Raw genomic sequence first — 27734 nt, 5'->3', positions numbered from 1 at the left:
TTGATTTTGGTAGGACATAGAGTCTGGATCACCAGCGTCTGGAATTTGCAATGCTTAGCAACAGCAACAACATGCTGTACTTTCTGCAATACATAATGCTATTCCCTAAAAAGAATCAGAAATGGGTTTATAACATATTACCAGGGATGACATTATTAATATGGTCTACTTAAAATATTCTAGAACCAGCTGGAATTCATTTTTGTGTTATAAATATGTCTATAAAAAGATGATGATTTATGGTTCCATAATTAGTGAACAGTAAATAGATAATTTCAAGAAATTTAGAGATCTCCAAGGAGATATCCAAGATTGCAAGAATCACAGCCCTAGCCCATTCCTACAGTGTTGTGCTAACACTGTCTTGGTGAAAACTGTTTGCTTTACCTGGTGAAATTAAATATACTCAATTCCCTATCCCAAGTATGCTGCTGAAGGTACAACTGCAGATGGTCTGGTTCCTAACTCTGAAAAACTGACTTATCATGAATAGTGCAAAACTCCATGCTGCATCATAGCTCATATGCAAACTGTGCGTGTGATTAATATTCATGCAAATATTATTAAGGAAGACCTGTGCAACGTTTGCTCTCTGAAAGCAGGTGATATCAATTTGGAACAGCTAGCTCACCTCCTCAACTGATGAACAGAGAATGGACGCTGGGAAGTGGAAGGAGCAGAAGTGAGGAACCAAGTAGTTTTTTTGTTTGGGTTTTTTTTTTTTTGTTTTGTTTTGTTTATTTTACCAGGACACGTACATATCCTATATGGCAGCCCAGCTATGATGTATTTTCTTACTAGGGAAAATTCTTGCTGGTTACACAAGTTTACTTCTCCTACCTAATCAAAGTAAGAGTCCCTCACATGTCTAGCCAGGAGCTTGCAGTTTACTAACAAGGTCTCAGAAAGGATGAGGAGGAAGTATTGTATGGTAATGTTGGAAGAATGCTGTTTGCCAATAAGCAGTTGCATGTTCTACATCCTCTCTAGCAGCATCTCTGCTACCATCTTAAATGTTCTGTATCTCCTAGTTATGCTTTCATTCTCCTCCCTGGAAAAATTTATGACAAAAAAAAATTATCATTAAAAAACATACTCATCAGAACTCTGCATCTTCACTGTGACAAAACTCAAGACTGTTCTACAGTACATAATTGGGCAGCTGAACTTCTGCAGATAGTCACCAGCCTGTAATTCTTAACGTGCACTGAGTCTAGTTGGAATGAAGGTCCTTCCCTGTCTGAATTGGCACCTAGAGCAACAAACATAGGGGCCTGGTTCTAGGGTACTTACTGACTTTTTTTTTAAATAGCCACCATACTGAAAAAGGAGCATGTCCTGCTACAATGTACTCAGTGTCCTTCTCTGCCACAGATCTTGTACAAGTTCTTAAGAGTGTGGCAAGCTGTTCCAAAAGTCAACTATCTTCTATTTAGAAGCAGGCTGCTCTGAAGTCTTAGAAATGCAAATGCATGGCTTAATAGAACCACGGAACAATTTGGCTTGGAAGGGACCTTAAAGACTATTTTGTTCCAACTACCTTGTTATAGACAGGCTTGTCACCTACTAGATCTGGTTGCCCAAATCCCCCTCCAATCTGGCCTTGGACAGTTCCAGAGATGGAGCAGCCACAGCTTCTCTGGCCAGTGTGTTCCAATACCTCATCACTCTCATAGTAAAGAATTTCTAAATCTATCCTCTTTTTTGTTGAAAACCATTACTTCTTGCTGTAACACTACACTCCCTGATAAAGACTCCATCTTTCCTGTAGGTTCCCCTTAAGTAATGGAGAGAAAATTTCTGCAAAATACGGAAGTATCTTTGATAGGATTACATTTAACATAATACACTTAATCAGCAGCACTGCTGCACTGCCAGGAAAGTGTACTTTTCTGAAGTACACTTGAGAAAGGTGGAGGTCTATGCTGTAGTCTATTCCATGCAGTATTTTGCAGAACACTGGGTGGTGCAGTATGGAGTATTTTCACAATGAAACATAGGTGAAATACATAAGGCTGTAACACCTGCTGTTACACCTTGTGGAGACTGAAGACAGCCTAGTTCAAACCAGTTGGGAACAGCAGCATGAATCCTGCTTAGGCAGAATTTGAATAAATCCGGCTTCCCAACATACCCTCACCCAAGCTTCTCCATCAATCTCCATAATCACTCCAGAGCAAACTACAGAGAAATGTATGTATGGGTAAGACAGCTAGTGCTTGTGTATGTTGTTAGATACAAGCTAACATGGCGGCCAAGATAGAGCCAAAATCATCTTTGAGTACATGCTCTAAATTTCTGTCAGTTCCAGACATAACATTTTTAAGATGTTGCAATGCCTTATGTGGACAATCTTGGTATAGCATTCAAGAGAGCAAGACATGCACTACTCTTTCAAGAGAACACCAAAGACAATGAACATCTTTCAAATATTAAAATCATTTTCAACTCACTTGCTCTTCCTGCTGGGGAACTCTGGGGAGCTGGGACTGGATGATCCATCAGATTTCAGATCAAGCAAGGTTTCTGGACTGTCTACCACCTTCTGTATCCTCTCTGCAGTGTCCCTGCTTGGAAGAAAGAGAAACCAGCTATATCCCAGTACCAGAGATCACTATTATCTAGTCTTATACTTCATCTCTCACATAAACAGGAGAGGAAGCAAATGTATTTATATTGAAAAGGACAGACTCCTTACATCTGTTACAGGCATTGTACGCCCTTCTGTCTTCCAGAAAAATCCAAAAATAAGCGTACAAAATAAGGCTTAGCATTCCTTATATCTAAGTTTAAAAATAAGCAAAAGTAAAGTTAAGTAAGCCCAATAGTTTTCCATTTCCATTCTAGCTAAGAAAAGAAAAAGTAATTTAAATCCAGTTTTTATTCCTCGTTGTAGGAAACTTGCAAATCTTAAAAGAGGATAGGAAAGGATGTGGTACATAAAGTAACAGATCGAGGGACACAGCTGTAGAATGTTTTGTAGTGCTGAGAAGCTGTGACTACTCTGTTGGCTTAGATTGTTACAGAGAAGATGTTGCAAAAGATTTTATTTTCCTCAAAGAAAATTCTATACTATTTCTATTAAAATAATGTCATAGGTATCTCATTAAGGTCCAAGATAATTAATAGAAGGAAAGAAAGAAAAATGTAATAATTCTTCCTGTTGTGAAATCACTGGTTTCCATGTTTAAGACGGCTTTCTGCCATTTACAATTGGAAAACATTTTTTCTCTGAAAGAGTGGTCAGGAAACATTTTTTCTCTGAAAGAGTGTTCAGGCACTGGAATGGCCTGCCTAGGGAGGTGGTTGAGGCACCATCCCTAGCGCTGTTCAAGAAGTGTTTAGATGAGGTGCTAAAGGATTTGATTTAGTGGTTGGGTAGGGATAGTGATAGGAGGATGGTTGGACTAGATGATCTTGTAGGTCCTTTCCAACCTTATGAACTTATGAACTTATGAACAATCTTTAAGCTGTTTCCAGGATTTCTTGCAATTGGGAAAACTGAGTATCAGATGCAGAACACTCACATAGCTTTTGAGACTCTGTGCACTCTTTAAAATTGCTGTGTATCTAGAGCTGAGACAGTCTTTTTGAATTAACTAAGTCATCTCTGGTGACCAGTAGAAAACTGAATGGTAGAATGGTTATAATTTCAGTAAATACACCAAACTGCTCCCAGGTCCTAAGAATTTGCTCTACCAAACAGTGTTATTGTATCTTTGTTATCTGTTGTAGCTTCCATGGAAATGGGAGTCATTACTTTCAGAGTGATCTCTGTAATATATTTGAAGTTTTGTCTATTTAAACTTCTCAACATGAGAACAAACAAAACCAAACAAGAACCGATTTTCCCTCAATCAAAGCTTTCTTCCTAATTCTTATCTAGAATTGGTAAAGATAGATCAAGAGTCCTGAATCATACTACACAATATTTGAGTGATCTTACTATGTTTTTTGTACTTTCTTACTTAAGTATCGATTGTCCTCATTTCCAAATGTCCTTTTTTATTGTTCTTTTCTATCATTCGCCCATCTCTATAATAGATGGTAATCAGGACTTAATTTCCATTCCAACCATTTCCAGTTCAGTTCTCATTCCTGTCTATTCCCTTTCCATGCTTATCCATGCCCTTCTATCTTCCCTTTCTCATCCCCTCCTATCTTCTCTCTGTTTGTCTTATCTTCCCACAGCTCATACCTCTTTTCCTCCTGTATGTTCTCAATGCCAATGGCACTACTCCGTCGCCCATGGAAACGGCTGGTTCGAGTACGTGATGGGCTCCTACCAGGCAAGGCAAAAGACTAGAAAAAAGGAAAGTATTACAGGAAAGAAGAAGTGAAACAAGGCAGGAAAACTGTGGTGAACTGGAAGAGCTGGAAAGGGAGCTTGTAATACTAATCCAAATTCTCTCTTTCACTTTGCTATGCTACATACAACCCAGCTCCAACAATGCAAGAAAGGATACTTTCTGTCTGTGAAAAAGAGAAGTAAACATTCAAACAGGTAGTAAGAGAGAGACAGAGAGATAAAAGATAGACAGCAAGATACACAGCTAGAATACAGAGAAAGAAGATCAGGAAAGGAGGCAAAATCATTAAAAGGTAGTGAAAACTAGAAGTTGAAAGAGAGGAGAAAGCAAGCCCAAGTCAATACTATTCTGTGACTTTGCAGTTGTAACATAAAGAATGCATACAATTAAGTAAATGGTCACCAAAAAATTCCCACCCTGAAAATTACTTTCTTAGCTTGCTCAGAGTTGCTTTTCTTCATTTTACCTCTATTAACATTACTAATGCAGAGACTGCAATAAGCTGCATGAGTTGTGGCTAAGGCAACCATATTTCCAGTATTAGAAACCTGGATACTTTTCTGGAAACACATTTGTCATGGATTCATAATGCTTTTATCTTTAGTATCCCTATCAAGTAAGTCAGACTTTGATAGTGTCTAGAAATAAACACTCTTTTTCTTACCCCAAACACTATTAACTTCACTGTTTGTTCCACATCTGAAAAATTCTATCTATAGCAACGGAGTATTTTGAATAAACATCACACATCTACTTGTTTTAGAGAAAAAAATAGATTGAAATTGACTGTAAAATTGAAAAAAAAAAAAAAGTAAAAATTCGTGTCCTAATGTTTTCAGATCTAGTCATACAGCACCATCATGGTGAAACCACAGCACATGCATTTTTATTTTTTCATTATGACAACCTACAGGATCTAATACAGGATAACAGAGATAAATGTTTGTTGTAGAGTTATATTTTGTTTTCTTCTTCCAGGCTGCATCAATCTTAGCTCTAATTTACAGATTAACTGGCACTAGAAGTAGGCACAGACAAAAAAGACTGCGACACGTTTTCACTACTTGTGAAATGGAAAGATAGAACAGAAAGAGATTAACAGACGGACAAAAGGACAAACTAAGAGAAAGAAACAATACATACAGGTGGGTCACAAAGGTAAGCCAGATTTCTTTTTACAGCTCACCCTAATACCTTACCGCAGCAATGGCCTTAGGGCCCTCGGCAACACTCTGGCTTAGAGCAAGGCCAGCTGTCGTCGGGCGGCTGGGCATGGTGGCTGGCTGCTGCTTTCTCACGGATATCCCCATGGTATCCAGGCTCTGGCTGCGGCCTCTGATCACCCGCTAAACAGAAGGGAGGCAGGGAAACAGACAAACACAGATACACATACAGGCATGCACACAGTAGGGCACTATGAAAATCACCACAGCAAGGCTAGAAAGCTGGGACAGACCAACAGCAGAAACACAGAAATCCTAACTCCTCAAAGGCAGCATCTTACATATAACCCATTCTTTTCTTGTTCTGGCTGACTTACAAAAACCCACTGATTGTAAAGAATTCAACCTCAAATACATTCTCTGTTTTTATCTCATTTATTCTACTGCAACAGAGATTCCCTCAAAGTATTCCAGTTTCTTGAATAAGACAACATCCTCTGATGCAGTCTTGCCCAGTATAAGTTACAAAACACAAAATTGAACTGAATACTATTAAGGTCGTGCATGAATGTGACTTATCTTTCCAAAGAGAGAGCAGACATTTGAAAATCTGCAGCATTTGAAAAAGCCATTTTCTGATGTTTCTCAGTCTTTTCCAACCCTTTGCAAAGGTTGTTGGTGTACCATGACCTGTAAATCATAGTACCTGCTATAAGTCAGAAAAGTACATTTTGGAATAATTGCTTTAAGACATAGGTGTTTACAATACTCCTGGTTAGTAGCAAGAGCAGGGGAGATTGGCTCTATATATTTCTCAATATTATATATTGGCATAATAATACAGCTCACCAAAACATCCCAGATCTGACTAAAGCCACACATTTACTTAGTAGTTATATGTAACTGGCTTAGATGCACCATCCTACACAACTCCAATCAGCCCACCAGACAAAACAAGGGGAGTTCATCTAAAGAAAAGCTATGTTTAGTAAGTCTCTCTGTTCAGACAAAGAAATTGGTGAGACAGAAATGGAAAAGTGTGAGAGAGGAAAGTAATGCAAAATTTTTCCTATATAAGCAGCTCAAAATGAATTTCTCCTGTTTGTTCAAAAACTTTGCTTTCGTTTATTATCTAGATTCTTGCACTTTTACAAGTAAGCTGTCACTTGATCCTAACTTTTAAAAGTGAGAGTCATCTAAGCTGAACAACAGGAAATTAACTCTGACTTTTAGAGGGAAAGTAAGGCATCATTATTTTTTAAACAATAAACATTGAGGTATGTTGGACATTCTTGCAGTGGCTCCTACAACTCCTTGAGTCATAATGAGAATAAACTGGAAGACACCTACTGTGAGAAATTAAAGCTGCTTCCTACAAGTTATTGCAATTCCTCTTGTAAGCACCTACACCCTTCCCAACAAGTCAAGGAATAAAACCCCATCTGACACTAGACACAAGCATGAAGCATAATTTGATGTCCTAGGGACTGCATAAGATTCCATCAAGGACCAAGGTCTAGCTCTACAGAAAGATGTACAGGAACAGGAAAAATGTCTATTTTTGAATGATACAGTAAAGCACAATTGTCACAGCTGAAGATGCTCTTAAGAAAGACTGCTGCAAGAAAGTCTTCTTTTCCATCTCGTCCTCTGCACAGCTGATCACTAGGGTTGATATTCCTGATGGGAGACAGTGATCTTCAAAAAACAAAAAAAGTGGACAACTGGTAAGGAACTGCTTCAATCCACTGTGACCCACCTTGAAATTCTCAAAGAAGCCCCCACTGCCGTTCTCTGTCTTGTCATCTTCCTCTATGGGTAATCCCATCATACAGCGGCTGCGAAGCTGCAGCTCCTCAAAAAGGCTCTCCAAGAGGGCACTTCGGGTTCTCTCCTACATCAACGTTGGGAATGAAAAGACAGCTATTATGGGGAGAGCATAGAGGAGTGCTGTTACTGCAATATCTCTCATCCTCATTTGAAAAAATAAGACAAAAAATATCATGAAAATCAGTTTAAACAACATGAACTGATTTTAGCTGTGTAGATATAGAATTTATAACTGTAGATAGCCCCTTTAAACTCCTTTTAAACCAAGTCATAGCAGACATCAGGCTTTACAGGTGATGAAAATGAGGCATGGGCTGACGGCTTTTTCTTAGATCAGGCAAGCAGCAGAGCTTGGAACAGAATTTTGGGACTTTGAACAAAACTCTTCACAGTCTGTGTTCTTAAATGCAATACCAAGTCTCAACTAACACATAATTTCCTCCAGTGATATGTATGCATCATTTTCAAATTCTTACTTGAGGATTGCACCATGACAGTAGAATGTATCTGTTCAAATTCTACAACACAGCTGTGAAATACAAAAGGAAGGATTCACATGGCTAAGAATAATCAGATTTAAACTTCCAAAAGAATATTAAACATCAGAAAAGCAGATGTAGAAAAGAGTAAAAAATTATCCAGTATTTTCTTAATCTGGCAACAATATAGCATTATATTTTTTAATTGAAACAAACAGGTAATTGGCCCACCTTTAATTTAGCAAATTTTTCAGCTCTATAGCAGCTGTATTCAGCATTGATGAGCTTGACCAGGAGGAATTCACGAAACTCTGCACTCTACACGACAAGATGAAAACCCAACTAGAGATGAAAACAGCAACAGAAACATCAGGCAATAAAAGCTCTACCTTACTACCCTTTAGAACTCCAAAGCCATCTGGCCAGACTGACAACGCAACAGTGACTGTGCATAAAAGGGTGTGGAGTATTTTTCCCTGCCATCTAACACTGGACCAGAGAAACAGACCTTTCTAAATATGGCTGGATTTGGTAGAGAAGGTCCAAAGAAGGGCACATCATCTCGGGCTGTGACTGAAACCTGAAACAATACAAGGGAATAAAATTAGTACAGTAATACAAGTGAGACTCTTTGAGATTTCAAACTTCCATGTTTGCCTGCATTATCCCAGTACAGTGACATTACCTCTCCTAGTCACATGTAATAAGCACATAAAGCAGTTTCTCAGCAAGAGATAATTGCATCTATGTGGGTTTTTTGTTTGTTTGTTTGTTTTAAATGCTCCTACCTCACATGTGAATGCCAAAAAATAGTAATGCAAATCCATTTTTTGAATACCGTCACTTTGCTCTTCACAGCACTTACCGTGCATATTTAGCTACCTTACCAGATATTTCAGTTACTTTTATCTTCATGTTCGAGATGGAACAAGGAACAGTATCATTCTTTTCCATTTCATACATCAGGGAACAACAGCAGTGCAACTTAAGAGCAACTATCTCAAAATAACACCCCACTGTAAATGTCACACAGCACATCACAAAGCTGTATGAATTTAATGAGGCTAAGGAAAGAGACCCTAAATCTAGCTCAGATTTCTCACACGAAAGTCCAGCTGACCTAGTTACAGGGCCTCCCTCTCGCCCCCAGCGAACTATGCTTTGCATGCTTAATTTTCTGTTTGTAAAATTGATTCAAATAAATAAATATAATCAAAATTCAAATTAAAGCACCAGACTTCAAAGCCTACAATGCTCTCAAGGAAGAATTATTTAAAATTCCTTTGGAAAAGCCCTTACATAAAACTGCATTGGCCCCAGAGTCATAGCCAGGGTGATTTTTTAATGAAGTGATATAGGCAACCTCACTACTCTGACAGAAATAATGCCATTGCATGTAAGGAAAAACAATACTGGGAAGAGAAAGACAAATGACATGCTTCCTCTGTTCTTTTCATTAAAAAATTCAGTAAGCCCTGTAAGGTGGACAGCAAGAGAATTAGAACCTCATGCCTCTGATCAACAGGCAGTTAGTTGTTTTGTCATGACTGACTTAGATGACTACAACATATAAAACAAAACAATGCTGTTATTCCACCACCATCACTCTTTTTATGAAAGATGAGATGGTGATCCTGTTATAATTTTTATATTCTTGCTGCTCTTGTAGACCTAAAATGCTTAAGAAGTCATTATCACCAAATTAGAATTTTTACATATAATGAGACAAATGATTAAATTGATAAATTGATTACATAAAATCCATCACAGAATGCAAAATAATATGTGTTCTGATCTCTCAGCATGGTTGAAAGCTGAATTTAAAGTCATGGAGACATACATACAGAGCCATGAAATAAAGAGCTCTGGCAAGAAGCTGTGGATACAGAATTTTTGTTCTTGTTGGGCTTCTTTCATATGGAAGGCACTATGATGAAGCACTTCTCTTTCAGATGGGCACTGGTTCCAGGATCCCCAAAAGCAGATGCAGCTGCTTAGAAGTCCACAGAATAGGTCAGCCAGCTCAATTTGACATACAGTCTCAGGATAAGCAAGCTCACAGCACTGTGCTATATAGCATGAGCAATGAAGGCACAGCTGTCACTAAGTATCACACTAAGTTAGGTGAATGAGTTTTTCTTGACTCATGATGCGAGAAAAAGATCACCCAAAATGTGACCACTTGCTCCTTGTTCTCTTTGATAAAACACAAAAAAATTATCTGAATTTTTCTTGCATTTAATCCCTAGTGTTAAGCTTTAGAAATCCATGAGCTACAGTTAAAAATATGCAAGCATGCAATTTCAAGTATACATATTTACAAATCAATCAAAAATTTTTTTTTCATTCTATTTGCTAGGTAGAGATAGTAAGCATTCCTGGACTCCACTCAGTAATTGCGTTCCAGAATCTTGATCATTCCCAATCTTAGCTCTTAGCCTTCTCCAGCTTATCCATATTTTTATTAAATCTGAATACTCAACTAAGCAGGAGCTCAGATTACTAATACTAGAAATAATATCAATCGGAGAGGACCTCTGCAAACCTACAGAATAGAGAACAACATAGCAGGAAGGACGCTCCTAGTCAGAGATCCAAGTGTGGGTCAAGAGGAAAGGAGAGATAGTGACAAATACTGGATTTCTAGGTTTTCTTGTTTCCACTGAGAATGTGGATAGCGTTTATTGACAGAGCAAGAAAAGCTGTTTGGATGACAGCTGGCCAAACTTGTACCCCTCCTGAATGCCCAAGAACAGGTTTTCAGTTCAAGGGTCGATGTCAGTATGTCACCACAGAAGAATCTGCTGGCTCTGTTTACCTTGTAGAGAGTCTCCCCACTACTGCTGTGAGTGAGCTGAACTACCACGTATGCATGTAGGAAATTAGAAGCAATCATATCAGGCACAAAAGGTGTGCTTTCATCCTGGAAGATGATGGCTACAATGTCATTCCCAATGTGACGCTTCCGCTGAAGCTGAAGAGAAAAAAAGTATAAAAACAAGGAGGTGAAAAAGAGTAGAACAGTATGAGAGGCAAAAAACACCAGTATGTTTAATGTCTCCCATCTTCTCTAGCAAATCCACTATCACCACTTCTACCATCTCTCCTGTCATACTTCTCAACATCATGCAGTTAGGTGTTCTCCTCTTTAATTAGCTCCTCAGCAAACACCCCTTTTCCCTCTTACCCACACTCTTGAATTCCTTAGTTCGCCTCACAGATACCTGTTGGGAATCTCCTTCTGCAAAAGGCAGTTTTGTAGATACATGAAACATGATCTCTTTGCCCCGGAAATTTGTATATACTGATTCGGTGCCTGTTTGACCTCTAATGACATCCAAACCTCCCCGGAATCTGAATAAATCCACACCACACGATAGGTTGGGCAGCACATAGATGAAAAAGTGGAGAGAATAAAGAAGATATTAGTACCACTAGCTTGTGCATCAATAATATCAAAGGTAACTTTGATATCAGAAATCAGCAACAGAGGAGTACCTCATCTTCCAAAAACAAATACACTAATTGAAGCTGCAAACTACTTCTGCTGATGAACAACCTTTCTTGCTAAAAGCTGTGAAGCTAAACCTGGGATCCTCAAAGGATCTACTTTGGTTAGCATTCTTCTGAAAAACACAATCCATATTTTAAAACTAGAGAAAGTACCTCTGTGGCAGACGCATGTACTGTCCCCTGTGACTGCAAAACAAACTTGCATTTATACAGTCCAAATAAATATTTTCTGTGATGATCCTGTGTGACTTGCTTAAATACCCTAAGATCCTTGAATGAAAATTTTTAGCTGAGGCCTAAACTCCAATAAATATCCAGGCAAGATGTTTGACAGAAGCATGTTGGGCTTCTCCACCCTCCATCCAAGCACTCCATATTTAGGACTCATCCCACCAAGTCTCACCAATACCAATGATAACATTACTCTGGGAATGGACCAAAGCTCCCATTTTCTCAAATTGCATGTATTGGTATAAAAGCATTTCAATTGTGCTCCTGAACCTGAAATGCCCCTGGAGTGGCAGATGGTCCCATCAGCCTTGCCAACTTCTGAAGATGCCTTACCATTCCTTTAGCTTGACCTCAGTATTCCTGATGGCATCTCCCTCTCCCATCAATTCTTGCATAAAGCCTTCAGTCTTGACAAGTTACAGGCTAAGAGAGATTTCCCCCATCAGAGATGAAGTCACTGAACCTTCTGAGTTCCCTAACCCATCCTGACTTCTAAAGCATGCTTGTTACAAACCCACGGAAATCCTGCAGCTGAATCTTGTCGCCAAGAAAATCCAAGAACTCCAGGAAACCCAAACTCTCTTCTGTGTTACTGAAGACTTCTTCTTCAGTTGTCTGTAAAAGGAAAAGAGAAATGCAAAACAGTAGAAAGATTAGGCAAAAAACATAGTTCCACCAGCTTTGGGGACCTGCACAAAGGAAACAAATCAGTCAATATAAGGCAAGATTGTGTCCCTTTTGTTTGAGGAGTCTCTATTTTAGAGTATCCCATACTTTCCACAGGACACTACAGACCTCGTTATTACACTGAAGCTAAAAAAGCTGACCCTGTTTTGTCTTGAAAATGGTAGGTTCTGAATGAGCTTACCTGCCCAGGTTTCTGGTAGATTACCCCAAATTTGAAGTTATTGCTTATGACATGTTCATCAAATGCAACAATAAGCTGTGAAGCCTGTGAGAATGAAAATACAAATTACCAGTTGTGCTTAATTAGCCAGCCCTTGATTAAAAGATAGATAGAATCAAACATTTATACCTTGGGATAGAGGACAGGAAAGAAGCGTTCAACATTCACATCTTCACACAGTAGCTGTCAAGAGACAGAGAGGGAAACAAAAGTGTGATTATCATGTGCTCTAGCTTGCTGCAGCACGACAACGTGGACATTCGTAATTATTTGACAAAAGTCCTTTCAAGAGAAAAATCTAAGATAACATTAGAAAAGAGAGAAAAGGAGCAAAACAGAAGAGTGAAAGGGGAAGTGTATGAAAGTAATGGTGTGAAAAAGTAGAAAAGAGAGAAGTGGGAGGACAGTAATGTGAAAGTAACTTGAAGGATGAGAATTAGAAAGAGACAGAGATGGACTCATGGTGTAAGAATGAGCAGGCAAGCAAGAATCTCACCTTTGCCATCTGGACAGCATTTGGAAACTCATTCAGACAAGAAATGGGGATCAGATCATGTTTGGTGCCAGTTCGTGTCCTGAAATAAAATAAAACCACATTAGAGTTAGTGTTGAAAGAGGCAGTTGCAACACTGGCTCTTTAAACAAACAGCAGCCATTCTTTCAGATTGTTCTTAAAATAGTTAATTTCAGAGGAATAATGTTAAGCTTATTGCATAAAATCACTGAAAAAAGAGGGGGCACTCACTGCTCATAACTTGTTGTGGGATGCAGGGTAAGACAAAACGGGGAAGCACAAGAAAGACATGGGTCTGTTAGAGCAGGTCCAGAGGAGAGCCATGAAAATGATATGAAGGCTGGAGCACCTGTCCTATGGAGACAGAGTGAGAGTCTTGGAGTTGTTCAAGCTGGAGAAGCAAAGGTTCCAGGGAAATCTCATTGTAGCCTTCCAGTACTTAAAGGGGGCATATATGAAGAACATTTAAAGACTTTTCACCAAGGCCTGTAGTGTTACAAGTAGTAATGGTTTCAGACTGAAAGAGTCAAGATTAAGATTATAAATAAGGAGGAAATTATTTTATTTCTAAAGGTTGTATGACACTGGCATAGGCTTGCCCAGAGAAACTGTGGATGCCCAATATCTAGAGGTGTTAAAGGCCAGGCTGAATGGGGGTGTGGGCAATCTGATCTTGTGAGAGGTATCCCTGTCATCAGCAGTGGGTTGGAATTAGATGATCTTTAATGTACATTTCAACCCAAACAATTCAAGATTCTATGATTCTGTGCTTAGTCTCCTGCTCCTTTCCATTCTTCTATTGCTTTAAGAAAAAATTTGCTTTTTCTTTTCCATTTTCTACTACTAAAATTCAAACATGTCAAATACAGTTCATGGACACAGGATATATAAATATAATCTAATATAATGGTTTGATAAAATTGTAAAAGGAGAGTTTGAAATTCTGTTAAAAGGTCTGTTAGAGACAGCCTAAGGAGGCAGATCTATGCAAAGTATGGGAGGTAGAAACTGGTGTAGCAGTTGTCCAAAAAAGACATAGAGAAAAGCTTCCTTCCTCCATATGTATATTAAAAAAAAGAGGTGTCTTTCTAGGGAAGAATAAAGATTTGGCTGTCAGAGTCTTCTTCCACCAATCTAAACAAGTTATTGGGCAAAGGTGCTGCATATAGTAGGATATCTTAACAGAGAAATAAACATCCTTCTTTCTTCACCCATCTTTTCCATACAGGAAGGTTCTTGGGCTCAGATTAACATTCCCTGGTTCAGCTCATAAGTATGCTATTTTTTTCCACAAGAAGACTCTTGCTCTGCCTAGCACTCTGAAGTGTTCTCCACATACAGTGGTGGAAAATACCACTGACAGTCTTGTAGCTTATTCCTACCCAAGTTTTCCCTTGGTACTGAATGAGAGATAGCAAGCAGCAATAGTATGTCAGTTGCTCCAAGCAGCATATTGCCTACCAGAAGTGGCCCCAGTCAACAGAGTAGGAAAAAACTTTTCCGCAGCATACCTCTCACCTACACAAGACCCATCTCTATTCTTCCTCTAGTTTATTCAGCAGCTCTCTGGGCTTTGTGAAAGCCCTAAAGGGAGCACACTGGCACTTCAGAGGCTGTCCTGGGAAGCTAAGGGGTGACCTTCAAGTGGGTTTTACTCTCAAATACAAAGCCCAGTGATAAGCTTGAGCTAGTCTGCTCTCAACTAGGAAATGTACATTCCCTTCCTCAAGAATGCTCACGTCTCTAAGTAAACAGAATTAACAGAAGTTTCTTTTTGAGGGAAGAACAAATATTTTTCACAGAAGAACTATAAGGATGTGCCCACAAACGCTTCAGCTTCCTGAAGGAAACTGCTAGGACAAAGTCAGAGGAAGGCAAGAAACAGGCTCAAAGGTTTCTTTACAGGCTTCTCTGAGAGATAGACATGGGATTCACACCCATATCTACGCAGAGAAGGTTCAAGACGAGAGACACAGCACAGTAACACACACTTCAACAGCAGGCACTGTTACCTCAGCAACAAGCGTAGATTTTCCTGTTTTTCAGACTGTTCATACTTCACAGAAAGTATCAAGTAGCCCAAGGACACATCACTGGAATAGAAGTTCTGGTGCTCCTGAAAACAGGAATTCAAAATACATTATTCCCAACATGCTTCCCAGAGAAGTATACCAGATTTTTTGCAATATAGCCTGTCCATCAGGACTGGCTTGCTTTTTCTTTAAGTAGCAATGGCATGTTTGAAGACATGCTAACACTGTCTTGCAGTCTTCTTGGTGATCAATGCATGAGTATAAAAGTTCATCCATTACTAGTAGAACTGGTAGACTGTTAGAACAGCTTCTGAGGAGAAGTAGAATGAGAACATTCAACAACAGATTTTGAAGGACTCCAGTTTCTTTTAAATAAATTCCCATATTTGATAGATTTTTCCCTGTACCCACTCGTACTCTGCGTAACACTAAGCATAACTGGATGTAGCTATGGAAATTTTCTATACAAACAGTAATGGCAGAATCAATGTATCAAATACAACATATCCAATCCTTGTTCTCTACAAGCACATACATCTCAGTGAGGATGCAGCCAGAATTCCAGGAAACTACTTTGCAGGTGGAGGATGTTCTAAAACTAGCTAACACTAACATTGCTTGAGCTTCAGTGGAGCCTCAAACAGAATGTAATGTTGTATTAGGCATAGAACACACAGGGCATATAAGTGTTTGCTACCAATAAACACCATTTTGCTGTTCATTATATTGGTGTGAATATGCAGCTCTATGGTCCTAGTCTGCCCCAAATCAGTGCCGTAGAATTTCATTATAGCAATGTAATTCAGCTTCTTCTGTCTAGCACTGAACTGCAATGCCAGTATTTTTATGAGGTCTATACAGAAGTGACTGCAGCCATATATTTCCTCCAGGTACATGGCCATAGGTCTGGCTGCATCAACAGAGGTTAAAATCTTCAGACAAGTGAAATGGAGGGAAATCTCAAGTACAAATATTCTGTATAGGTGGAATCATCCAGAAATACTTAGATCTTTCTCATCTTCCTAGCAGAGGTTAATAATCATCAGGAAAATCATCCAGTAGGCAGTTCTGGAGTTGGCCACTACATATGGATCAGTTCCTGGGCAACCTGATCAAGCTCTGCATGACCCTGTTCATTGCAGGGGAGCTGAACAGGATGGCCTTTAAAGGTCCCTTCCAACTCTAAGGATTCTATGTATGATTCTCTAAAAATGTGATTAAATAAAGAAACTGAAATAATACTTCAGCAAATGGTCATAAATTATTGGGTTTGAGGTGAAAGCTGGACAGCAAGACCAATGAGAATGTCACGCAGGAGATCCAGTTCTTTTTGGATTTAATCAGAACAGTATCATAATCTTTCCCTGCTATTGAGAACTACTGTTGAAAAGGGTACTAGTAATACATTCCACTATTAAGTCTCCAACACAGATGGTGAGATTTGAGTGGTATTTCTAAGCTAGAAGGTAAGGTGAGAGTTCTCCTCAGTAATGCAAAGTAAGAATAAATAAAACATAATAAAATCAAATAGAGAAACCCCAAACAAAAACTATCTCAGATACACTACAATGGGCAGAATTATCAGCGCTTCCTTATGCCTTGAGTCCATGGAAAGCAGGAGAAAGTCATACAGCAATGTGCTGACCAGCAAACTGTTCAGGCAACAGAAAATCAAGAGTTGATTTTGATAGATTTATTTTTGCAGAGAAATGTTGGGATTTTCCCAGATGGAGTATTTCAAGATATCCAGCTGGATTTCCCACCATTGGTTACAAACAAAAACATGTTCTTACTAATCACTGAGCTATCAAATGCTCCCAGAGGACAAAAACCACACACCCTAATAAGGAGTTTGATTCCCAAATTCCCATAGATTCAAATTGCCTTGATGCAATGTGTTTGACATGGTCAAATTAAATGAAGGAGAGAGATAAGATACTCCTCCCTTGCAAATAATGTATAGCTTATTCTATCTCCAGAATAGCAGTTATCTCAAATCCATGTAAAGGAGTCACTGGCAATCTGAGAAGACAGCTAGGTATTGTGCAGTCAGTAACCAGGATTGAAAGACTCAGGGGCTGCATCACAGAAAGTTTTGTGTAAATAGAAACTTGCACATGACAGAGAAATCTTATGCACTTAGACAGTCAGTTAAGTGTCAATTGTACAGTCAGAAATTCCATGATCAGGAAGATGTTCTATGAAAGGACACAAATAATTAGTAAGAACTCAATGGGAGTAAAGTGTCATTTGATCAAAATGAGTTGCTGTATAGCTGGCTAGTCTGATAGCTCCTTCTTTAGCCTTCTGCCTAGAAAATAAAGACAGTCTGTTCTGTCTCTGCTGGATTGCAACCTCTCCCAGTACAGCTGTGAGATCTTCTTTTGCTGTGGAAAAAATCAAAACAGATTTTTATATTAGTGATAGTATTTACTAGCTGTGAAATAAAAGGTACAGCTAGTGATATACTCCGATACCTATATGAGCATACACATCTTGAAGTCAACAGGCATAAATCAATTTCATCTTTGAAAAAAAGGACTTATTAAGACTATAGTAACTCCCCTGAACCTGGATGTGAAAATAAAGCTACTGAACTTTTTTTAACTATCAGAGATATCATTATCCTCACTTTCTCTTTGACATACACATACACACAAACCAAAAAAAAAAAAAAAGCAGATATTCAAGTGGCAAAACAAGAGCATGCTCACATGACTAAGATGAAGACTAATATCAGAGAAATCCATAAACCAAAGAAGTCAGATGCTAGGGTGTATGTGTATGCCCAAAACAAGCTGTTAAGGAAAAGATGGCACAATGCTGACAAACGTCAGGACAAGACGACATTAAAAAAGAATATGAGCAGAAGTCTAAGGTTAGATGCAGCCAGAAGTCAGAATGAGCTGCAAAGACTAGAAAACCAAATTCTTTTTGATAAGAATTCACAGCCAGACCTCAGCAGGTCTGACATATTAGGATCTCAGTTGCTATGGGAACCAGGCTATTAGCTGTTCAGCTGACCATAACCAGACAGAGCTACACAACAGGGTGCAATCTTTTCCAGAGTAACAAGCACTGGCATTAATGAAAGTTTCAAAATAACTGAGTAGTTACCAAAGTCATTGTGGATGCCTATCCTGACCCTGAGTGTAAGCCTAGGTCAAAAGTATGGACAAAAACTCTAACTTCATCATTACTTTTTTTCTTCTATGATTTTCTTTCTCTGTAAAAACACTTAGGCAGCAGAAGGCACAGAACAATGTTTATTTTTAGCTGTCCCAACGTTAGAGATGAACCATCAAAATACTTCACGGATAATGCTGAAGATTGTGACTCAATGGTAACAAAATAACCTGAAGCTGAGATGGCTTATGTATATTTGTATAGGTAGGTACAAATCTAATCAGTCACTGAAGCAGTTTCTGTAACATTTAAAGCAGTCTGAAAGGAAGACTGGACTCTGTAAAAGCAATTGAGTATCTTCCATAAGGCCAAGAGAAAATAGAAGACACAAGGAATGTCAGCAGTTTGCCTGAGAAATTATTATGTTATTAAGATATCTGCCATGTTCTTAGCCACCTGGGGGTTCTTTTTGATGAAACAGAATTATTGTGTCTATTCAGTAACAAAAATTGCACCACAGGTGAACAAACAGGAGGAAAGGAAAAGAAGTCTTTCCAGGAAGAATAAATAATAAACTTATATCATGGGGTAAACAAGATCATTATTGCTGTGAGCTCTCTTGCTGCAAAAGTACAAAGTGTTCGTGGTTTGTCAGAGTGACAGCAAGAACCTAGAAGATAATGCTTTCGTTGGCAACTGCAGAACATAGAAGCACTAAGGCTGTGCGGGTACAAAAATAATACCTGATCAGGTTGTCTCTGTTCAGACTTTCCCTCCATCTCTACTTGGAGAAAACTGGAAAGAAAAAAATATACGTATCTGGGGCTGATGTCAGCTTTTCATGTTAAGAAAACAGCAATAGGCTGCTAAATATATATGTATTTGCATGCCAGAAGGAAACAGTCCTGAATAGGAGAAGACTTGCAGTCTTAGGAAGTGAGAGAACACGTTTACTAAAATGATAGACTTGTATTAGTGGAAGAAAAGTACAGAAACCTTAAAATAACAAATGTTACGCTTAGTTACAAAAATGTCTGACTGCTTCAGTGTATCAAATAGTTTCCACCTCTTTCCTCTCTGTTCAGCTAAGATTTCACATTAATACTGACACTAGTCAGGAAGATAATTTTGAGTAAGTTCCTCAACTTAGTTCATAGTACCACAGTAACAATACTTTAAATCAGTATAAAGGAAGTACAGTATAATGGAGGAATACCTGACCAGATATGAACACAAGGCAAGAATGCTTTTTCACAGTACTTCTGAAACTGCACTCTAAGATTCTGATTGGCATTTCCAGTGTATGCCTTCCAGATACTTCTCTTCATTATTGTCTTTGAAAACAAGGTAGGCATTTAATACTTCACACTGTACTGCATACAAGGTTTTATAGCCTTCTTTCTATATGAAAAAGAATCTTACCGAACCTCTCATCACGTAAGGAACAGACCAAGAAGCACAGAATCAGAGTACAGTAATGGCTCATACGTCTTAGCAATTTATTTATTCATTTATTTATTGTGGTTGTTTCATAGCATTGGCACTGTTTTTTGTTTTTTCATTATAAATGTAAAAAAACTTGTTAGTTTCAGTGACTTAGTTTATGAGTGCCCATAACACAGACACACATACAGACTGTTGTTTTAAGTTTGTCATAGGGATTTCTCACTGAGGGGCACTGAGGAACCTAATTGCTGTCCAGATAATCTCTTGAGAGAGCTCTGCTGTCTACTGGGGGGCCAAATGTGCAATATCAATAAAAGGCTACCAGTTCTGATAAAGTCAGAATACCACTATGATGCAATTAAAAATGACCTGATTGCTATCACAGAAATAAGATGTGTTGAATCACACAACTGGAATACTATAATTGAGGCCTACAAGCTTTTTTGAAGAGGTAGAAAGGGCAGGAGGGGCAAGGGAACTGCCCTCTACGTTAAGAAGTGGATAGATTGCGAAAAGCTGCCTCTGAGAAACATCCACATTCGTGTTGAGAGCAAGTGGGTTAAAATTAGGGACCAGATCAATAAAGGACATCTGGTGGTCAGAGTCTACTACAGGCTGCCTAATAAAGGGGAGCCTGATGACCAGGCTTTTTGCAGCAGTTACAAGAGACATCATGCTCACAACCTCTCAGCCTGATGGGGGATTTCAATCACCCAGGTGTCTGCTGGGAAAGCAACACAACCAGCTGCAAACAGTCCAGAAGACTCCTGGAGTCTGTTGAGGATTCATGTCTGACCAATACCTGGACAGACCAACAGGAGGTGAAGCATTACTGGACCTTATTCTCACCAATACAGGAGGTCATTAAAGAGGCTAAGATAGGAAGCAGTCTAGACCGTAGCAACCATACTGTGATTGAGTTTGTGATCTCAAGGTATATGGGCCTGGTAAAAAGCAGGGTCAGAATCTTGAGCTTCAGAAGATGAAAATTCCAGCTGTTTAAGAAATTATTGGATGACATCCTCTGGAAAACTGTCCTTAGGGACACAAGAACAGACAAAGATGGTACTTCTTTAAGAACAGGTTATAGAGCACCAAGAACTCCAAGGACAAGAGCTCTCCATCTCCCAGTATAAGAAACCAAGCAGAAGAGACAGGAAACTGACATGGCTGAGTAAGGACCTGCTAGTCAAATTGAGGAAAAAGAAGGAAATGTACAGGCAATGGAAATGGGGATGAGTGGGAAGAATATAGAGATGCTGTCTGGAAATGCAGAGATGGAACGAGAAAAGCCAAGGTGCAGAACAACTGTACTTATTGAGAGAGTTGAAAAATAACAGGAGATTCTACTGGTATATTGGTCAAAGGCAAAGAAGAGCATACTGCCTCTAATAAATGAGAAGGTAGAACTGCCCTTATGTAGGTAATGCAGGATGAGGAGCTGATTATCCCCCTCCGCTCTACCCTACTACATTCAGGAGTAGGACCCACAACACAAGATGTGGAGTTGTTAGAGCAGGTCCATAGAAAGTCCTCAAAGATGATCCAAGGACTGCAGCACCTCTCCTATGAAGAAAAGCTGAGGAAGCTGTGCTTGTTTACCTTGAGGAAGAGAAGACCCTAGAGAGATCTCATTGCAGCGTTCCAGTACCTGATGGGAGCTTATACACAGGCAGGAGATTGACTTCTTACATGGTCTGATAGTGACAGAATGAGGGAGAGTGGCTTTAAACTAAAAGAGAGGAGATTTAAATTAAAGATTTAGAGGAATTTTAACTCAAAGGGTGGTGAGATGCTGGAGCAGGTTGCTCAGAGAAGTTGTGGACTCCCCATCTCTGTAAGTGTTCAAGACCAGAATGAATGGGGCCCTGAGCATTCTGATCTGGTAGGCAGCAATCCTGCCCATACCAGGTGCATTATAATTAGATGATCTTTAGGGTTCATTCCCAAGCCATACTATGATTCTACCGCATATACTCCAATCTCAGTGTTCCCTAAACCAATGTCTGCCTTTTCCATCATGCTTATAAATCCTTTTATTGGGCTAAGAATTGCTCAAAGTTATTCAAGCGTGCAAGAGAACTTTATCTCTCAGAAAAAAAAAACTTTCTTTATCTCTCTTTGTACCTTCCCATGCCATCAGCAAGAAAAACAAGCAATTTTGAACTGGCAAAATACTTTCCTTGTGGAAAAGCTCTCAGTTTCTCCTTACCAAAGCCTTTTAAATCATGGGAACTGTCATGGATGTTTTTATGCATGATTTAAATGAGAAGAGCATTCTCAGTTTAAGTCATTTCTAAGGAGTGTTTGCAACCCAGCACACCTATGATATGGGTGAAGTTTTCTACCCATGGATAGAATAATCTGTGACAAGAGTCTTTTTCACCTGCTTCTCTGATACATCCTTGCTTACCAGCTTACAAACTTAATGGGATATAGACACACATTCATGTCAGTTAAGACAAAGAACAAAATGCTGTGCACTTGAGAAAAAGAAGAATGGAGAGTAGAGTCTTTATTTTGAACCACTGATGGATGGGCACCTCACAAACATACAGAGTTTGATGGAAAAGGAACTCCTCTGTATTCACTTCACAGTATAGCTGAGTTTGGCAAGGACTTCTGAGTCTACCTGGTCCAACTCCTACTCAAGCAGATTCACCCAGAGCAGGCTCCTCAGGGCCATGTCCAAATGGCTTCTGAATCTATCCTAGGAGGAGATTCCACAACATTTCTGGACAAATTGTGTCAGTGCTCTGTCACTCACATAGAAAAGAAGTGCTTCCTGATGTTTAGACAGAATTTCCTGTGTTGCAGTTAAAGTCCATTCCCTCTTGTCTTGGCACTGGGCACCACTGAAATAAAACAGGCACTGACCTCCTTCCACCCTCCCTTATACCTCTTATACTGTGAAGATAAGATTGATTGTTAGGGTCACTTGGAACCTTCTCCAGGCTGAATACTCTTAGCTTTCTTCCTCACAGGAGAGAGGCTCCAGTCCCTTAACCATTTTTGTGGTCCTACATTGGATCACTTCCAGTATGTCCATTCCTCTCTTATACTGGGAGACCCAGCACTAGACACAATACTCCATACATGGCCTCATCGGTGATGACTGGAGGGAAAGGAACATCTTCCTTGACCTGCTGGCAATATTTAGTTTAATGCAGCCCCAGATACCATTAACCTTCTTAACAGCAAGCACTTACACTTCATGGACACCAGGACCCGCTGGTCCTTTTCTGCAGAGCTGCCATCCCTCTGGGCAACCTCCAGGATGTGACAGGGGTTGTACCTTTCCAGGTGCAGGACTCTGCATATCTCCTTGTTGACCTTTATGAAATTCTTATCAGCTCAACTCTCCAGCCTGTTGAGGTCCCTCTTGATGGCAGCATAGCCCACTGGTGAATTTACCACTTCCCCATTTTGTGTCATCTATACTTGCTGAGGGTATACTCTGTCCCATTCCTACTTAGAAGAAACAATGATGATACAGCAATGTTTGAGCAGAGGGATGGACAAGATGACCTCCACAGGTCCCTTCCAACCTCAGCTTTCTCTGCTTCTATGATGCCAGGTCAGCAGTGAAATCTACAATTGTACTTAAAACCACTTTACTTTTCTCTACAGCTGAAATTAGAAACTTTCAAGGAGAGTCTTAAATTTATCATGACAGAAAAATAATTACAGATGTTAAACTGAAGGATTCCAGAATGTCAGGGGATTTATGTCCATTATATTGTACAGCAGATCTATCAGGTGGACATAAAGCCTTCAGAAAGGGTGCTTTACTAATAAATGATATTAACATCAGCTTCTAGTTGTATACTACATGAGACCATTCAGGCAAGTCAGACTACTTCAGCACTGTCCAAAGCTCCTTTTCTTTGTTTTAAACTTACTAAGCAGTCACACAGACAGATCACTGAATAAGATACAGTGTGAGTGTACATGGTTGGCTTTCTTATCATCTTATACACTGTCTCTCAGAAAAAGTCATTGTTTTGTTCTCATGTGTTCTTGATGATTAATATCATCCTGAAATCCACTCTAGGAATCAATTAGTTCACTAAAATTGCCAGTGCCAATCAGAAATGCCTGGTCATCATACTAATTTACTTATCTATTCTGAGAAAAATGGACCACTTTGCTCATTGTCAATGGACTTGTGGTCTTAGTGCAGAGGTCACCTCTAAAACTCATACCACACTCATTTCCACTATTTGGCAGGGGGGGTTGGACTAGCTGATCTCTAGAGGTCCCTTCCAAATCCTACAATTTTGTGATACTGTGATTCATATTTTTTCTCTCATTATCTCATCTGTCCATGAGCCTCAGAGGAACTTCTTAACGAAATATAAGTATTTTTTGGTACAAATCTTCCTCTTCTATTAACACACAAGAATATGCACAGGTCACAAGGGGCAGGATCAACTTAACACACTGCTGGCCATGCAGTTTTATGAACTTTATTTACTTAGTTCAAGGGATATTGATTTTCTGTGCAGTTATTTCTAAGTCCACCAGGAAAAGCCCGATATACAGTTCAGTCTTAAGTTTGGCAGGTCAAAGAAGGCTATGAAGACTACCCTTACCTTCCCTAGGAAATGCTTGCGGTATAGCTTGGCTGTAGGGTCACCCTCCAGTTTCACTTTTACACCCCAGAGAAAGGGTACATCAGACAGAGTTGGACTGGAGAGGTTGTGGCTTGTCCCTTCAATCCAGTAGCCCCCAAACTGGGGTAAGATAATGAGAGGATATGGCCACCCTTTCTGTAATACCTATTTGGAATGAAAGAGGACATGAAACCTGGAAGGTCAATAGCTGAAAGTTCAAGGGAAAATCAGAGAAGATCAGTACAAACTCACCTCATGGATGCTGGGGTAAGGAATATACTCTTCTTCTGTCTGAAATAAGAAGAGACTGTTAGCAAAAATGAGCAAAAATGTGGGAGATCTTTTGAATTCTTTTCCTCTCATGATGGCATAAGCTGTGTCTTTGGCTTCTGTTCTGCCCTAGTCCATCTTTAAAGTTTTACTTCAGAATTTTATATTGGACTCCCTTTCCCAGGTCTCAGCATTGTGATATAAGACCTGGAGAATAAAAATCTCTAAAGGCTAATTTTAAAGCTACCATGTCTGTGCTAGAACAGGAAAAAAAAAAAGAAAAAAAAAAAGAGAGAAGAAGTTACAGTTCTTAAATTGAATGAAATATAATAAATTATTTTGTCAAAACTAGGATTTTTAATGATATTAAACACTTACTAGAATAACAAATCAGAAAAAAGAAAATACTGACTTCCAGCTACACAGTAGCACCTCTCACAGCTAAGAAAAATGAGTTTTATTAAGCTCCCTGTTCACTCCACAATGAAAATGCACTGCAAGACAGGTCAGTAATCATCTACCATTAGCAAAAACTTAGGAGGCCTGACCTTGAGAGGAGCTGGAAGGGAACATCTTTGTTCATCCAAACGACTGCCCTGGAAACAGAAAGTTGTAGGTGAATCCTGTGTCTCTTTCATTTACCCTCTGCATTCTTCTCCATATCCTCAGTTTGTGTATTTTCATTCTCTATAATCTTCTGTTTCATGCAAATATTGAAGTTTGGAATAAGTAGGAGGAAAGATTGAACTTGGCCAGGCTTTTCCTAATTTGGCATTAAAACTGAAAAGCCCTACATTCTTTAAAAGCAGAAAGCTGTCAGAAATCAAAATAATTATCCCAAAGGGATTCTGTTATATAATTTTCTAGCCTCTTTAATCTACTCTACTTCTTCTTCAAACAATAAATAAATAAAAATTTATTGATAGAAAATGAAAGAATAGTATTTCAAACTTTTCCTCACTTTTGCCTCTCCCTTGAAGATACTATACTTTCAGGCAAGGCCAGGAAGTTTAGAGAAAGTTTAAGAGAAGTCATGAATTTTTGAGTATTAGACAAGACTTCGGAAAGGTCATATGCCTCCCTTCTATCCATCCACATAATGGAATAAATCTGCCTCTTGGAGGCAAGAGAAAAAATAAGAGGCACTTTCCTTTGCACTTTTTTAGTGCAAAGACCTTTAAGGCACAGTCCTCCACATCTCCTTTACTTGTGCAACTTGTGAATGAACTGGGCACATGCAGCTGGATGCCTAGTTTTTTCTTCTGTCTGGGCTAGGTTTTCTTATTGAAGGCCATTTCATTCTCTGCCTTCTCACTATGGCAAGAGTTTGCTCAATTCCAACACACTGCTGCAGCAGAAGCCCACAGTAACAGAAATATCAGTTATAAAAACCCCCAGCACTGACTCTTAAGCAGAGGCTGAGAATAAAAGAAGTCAATAAGATATGGTAACCAACAGATTCCCATAAAATGCTGATAATAGTCCAAGTGGTCATAAATACAGAGAGACAAGAGGCATAATTTACACTGACAAATAAGAAGCTGATTGTAGCATTTCTCAACACAACGTATGTAAGAATTTAATTACTGACATCTGTATCCTGTAACTCTCATACAGGAACATGATGCTGAGACTATATTTTTATATACCTTCAATGATGGCTTAATATAATGGTTAATCAGGGATTCCAGACAGGATAAACAGCTCCTGACTTCATTCAGACAATAAGAATCTCATTCATGACGGCTTCTGGAGAAGAGAAACCTCAGGGCAGACCTTACTGCTCTGCATAACTACCTGAAGGGAGGTTGTAGTGAGCTGGGAGTTAGCCTCTTCTCTCTTGTAACTAGTGACAGGATGACAGGAAATGGCCTCAAGTTGTGCCAGGGGAGGTTCAGGATGGATATTAGGAAAGACTTATCCTCCGAAAGAGTGGGCAGGTGCTGGAATGGGCTGCCCAGGGAGGTGATGGAGTCACTGACCCTAGATGAGTTCAGTTAATGTTCTGTTAATGTGATCTGGAGTTTCACTTGTCAGCCTACTGTGCTGAGACTCATGACAAAGGCTAGATTCTGATGCAGGTGTCTCAGGAACAATATTACATGGCAAGAAAATCTATGTTCTGTCAAAATAAGGTTGAGATAGGAGAGACATGGAAGTACAAAGCACCCCAGTTTTCTGAAACTGTGGAAAATATGGGGACAAGCTCTCTATGCACTAGGGGATTTTTTGCATGTGGAAATGAACGCTGGGAAACTTCAGTGTTGCAAAATCTGTTCCTTCACATTTTTGACAGATCTGATAACTACAAAAAGTTTCCAGTTTCAAAGGAGGTCCTAGTGGATGATCAGTATAGTATCTCAGCCTGAGGTAAAATATCTTGAGCTGCTATAAGTCAGTGTAGAGCGAAGAAAGAACATGCCAGCACATTCCATGCTAGATTGGTGTAGTTAAAGGGGATCCTCTTACCCTTGAAAGAAGATGTAAGTCAATGTAACAATCATTTCTCTAGAGCAAAGGAAAGATCCCATGTAGCTCACGTTGTGTAGCACAAAACCTTGTTTTAGTACATAATAAAAGACAGGAATTATGTAACATCCTATGTGTTATGTTAGATCAAAGTTAACCATAGTCTTTTGAAGAAATGATAATGATCAGATAAAATACTGTCAGTCTGTAAGGATGCTCTGAGAACATATAGTATAAAAAAAAAAGTCCATAAACTATTATTATTAAATTACTATCTATTCATTTGTATTCTTTCATTTTTCACTGTAAAATATACACCTGAATGAATGTTTTTTAATAAGAGAATTAAGTCAGAGTCTTCTGTCCTTGTACAAGCTAAAGGTCAGGCCTAGAGTGGCCTCCTTAAGCTAGCTGACCTTGCTAAATGCAGGTTATGTTAACACGTGTAAACATCCAATTAATCGTCTATCATTAGCACCTGCTACCCAGCAGAAACAGTTTCTTGAAGATTTTTAAGACGATGCCAGAAATACCTTTATGCAACTTTGATTTTCTCTCAAAATCACAATTCTGAAAAGAATGGAACAATTTGTGTATAGGTCTTCCATCATGCAAGTTCTAGAAATGAACACAGGAAAACAGTTTTGAGACTTCATATAGAAGCTTGGACCTAGAAAACCAGATATTCTTCAAGTCCAAATTGGAGATAGTTGGGATTGAAGTGACAAGACAAAGAGCAGCAGATGACTGGTTTGGCTAAAAAGGAAAGTGTCCAAAGTCTGACAGAATAATTTCTCATTTACCTGCATTTTTTCAATCATCTCAAA

At 39.1% G+C, this 27734-nt stretch overlaps 1 protein-coding gene across 1 annotated transcript; it reads right to left on the bottom strand.

Annotated features, from left to right (window-relative positions):
• Positions 1–2449: 2449 nt before the first annotated feature.
• Positions 2450–27734, bottom strand: LOC136051530 (rap1 GTPase-activating protein 1-like). Its single transcript, XM_065740985.1, has 17 exons — positions 27711–27734; positions 24987–25034; positions 24421–24459; positions 24148–24333; positions 14960–15063; positions 12930–13008; positions 12563–12616; positions 12395–12478; positions 12041–12141; positions 11007–11136; positions 10601–10756; positions 8291–8362; positions 8014–8100; positions 7233–7367; positions 5510–5656; positions 4199–4302; positions 2450–2567 (listed from the first exon to the last, which is right to left on the bottom strand). The coding sequence occupies exons 1-17, from the start codon at positions 27726–27728 to the stop codon at positions 2450–2452; spliced, it is 1662 nt and encodes a 553-aa protein (XP_065597057.1). The 5' UTR covers positions 27729–27734.

The sequence above is a fragment of the Cyrtonyx montezumae genome, unplaced genomic scaffold, assembly GCF_038088225.1.
Source record: "Cyrtonyx montezumae isolate F1298 unplaced genomic scaffold, pur_monq_1.0 scaffold_3, whole genome shotgun sequence".
In the NCBI taxonomy this organism is placed as follows: Eukaryota; Metazoa; Chordata; class Aves; order Galliformes; family Odontophoridae; genus Cyrtonyx; species Cyrtonyx montezumae.
This window is presented reverse-complemented; position numbering and strand designations above follow the sequence as displayed.

Excerpts from the sequence above, each read along its gene's own strand:
- LOC136051530 (XM_065740985.1), bottom strand. Across the intron at positions 12,479-12,562 it reads TTCCTGTCCTCTATCCCAAG|GCTTCACAGCTTATTGTTGC; the intron begins GTATAAATGTTT and ends TCATTCTCACAG. Across the intron at positions 10,757-11,006 it reads CAGAAGGAGATTCCCAACAG|CTTCAGCGGAAGCGTCACAT; the intron begins GTATCTGTGAGG and ends TTTTCTCTTCAG.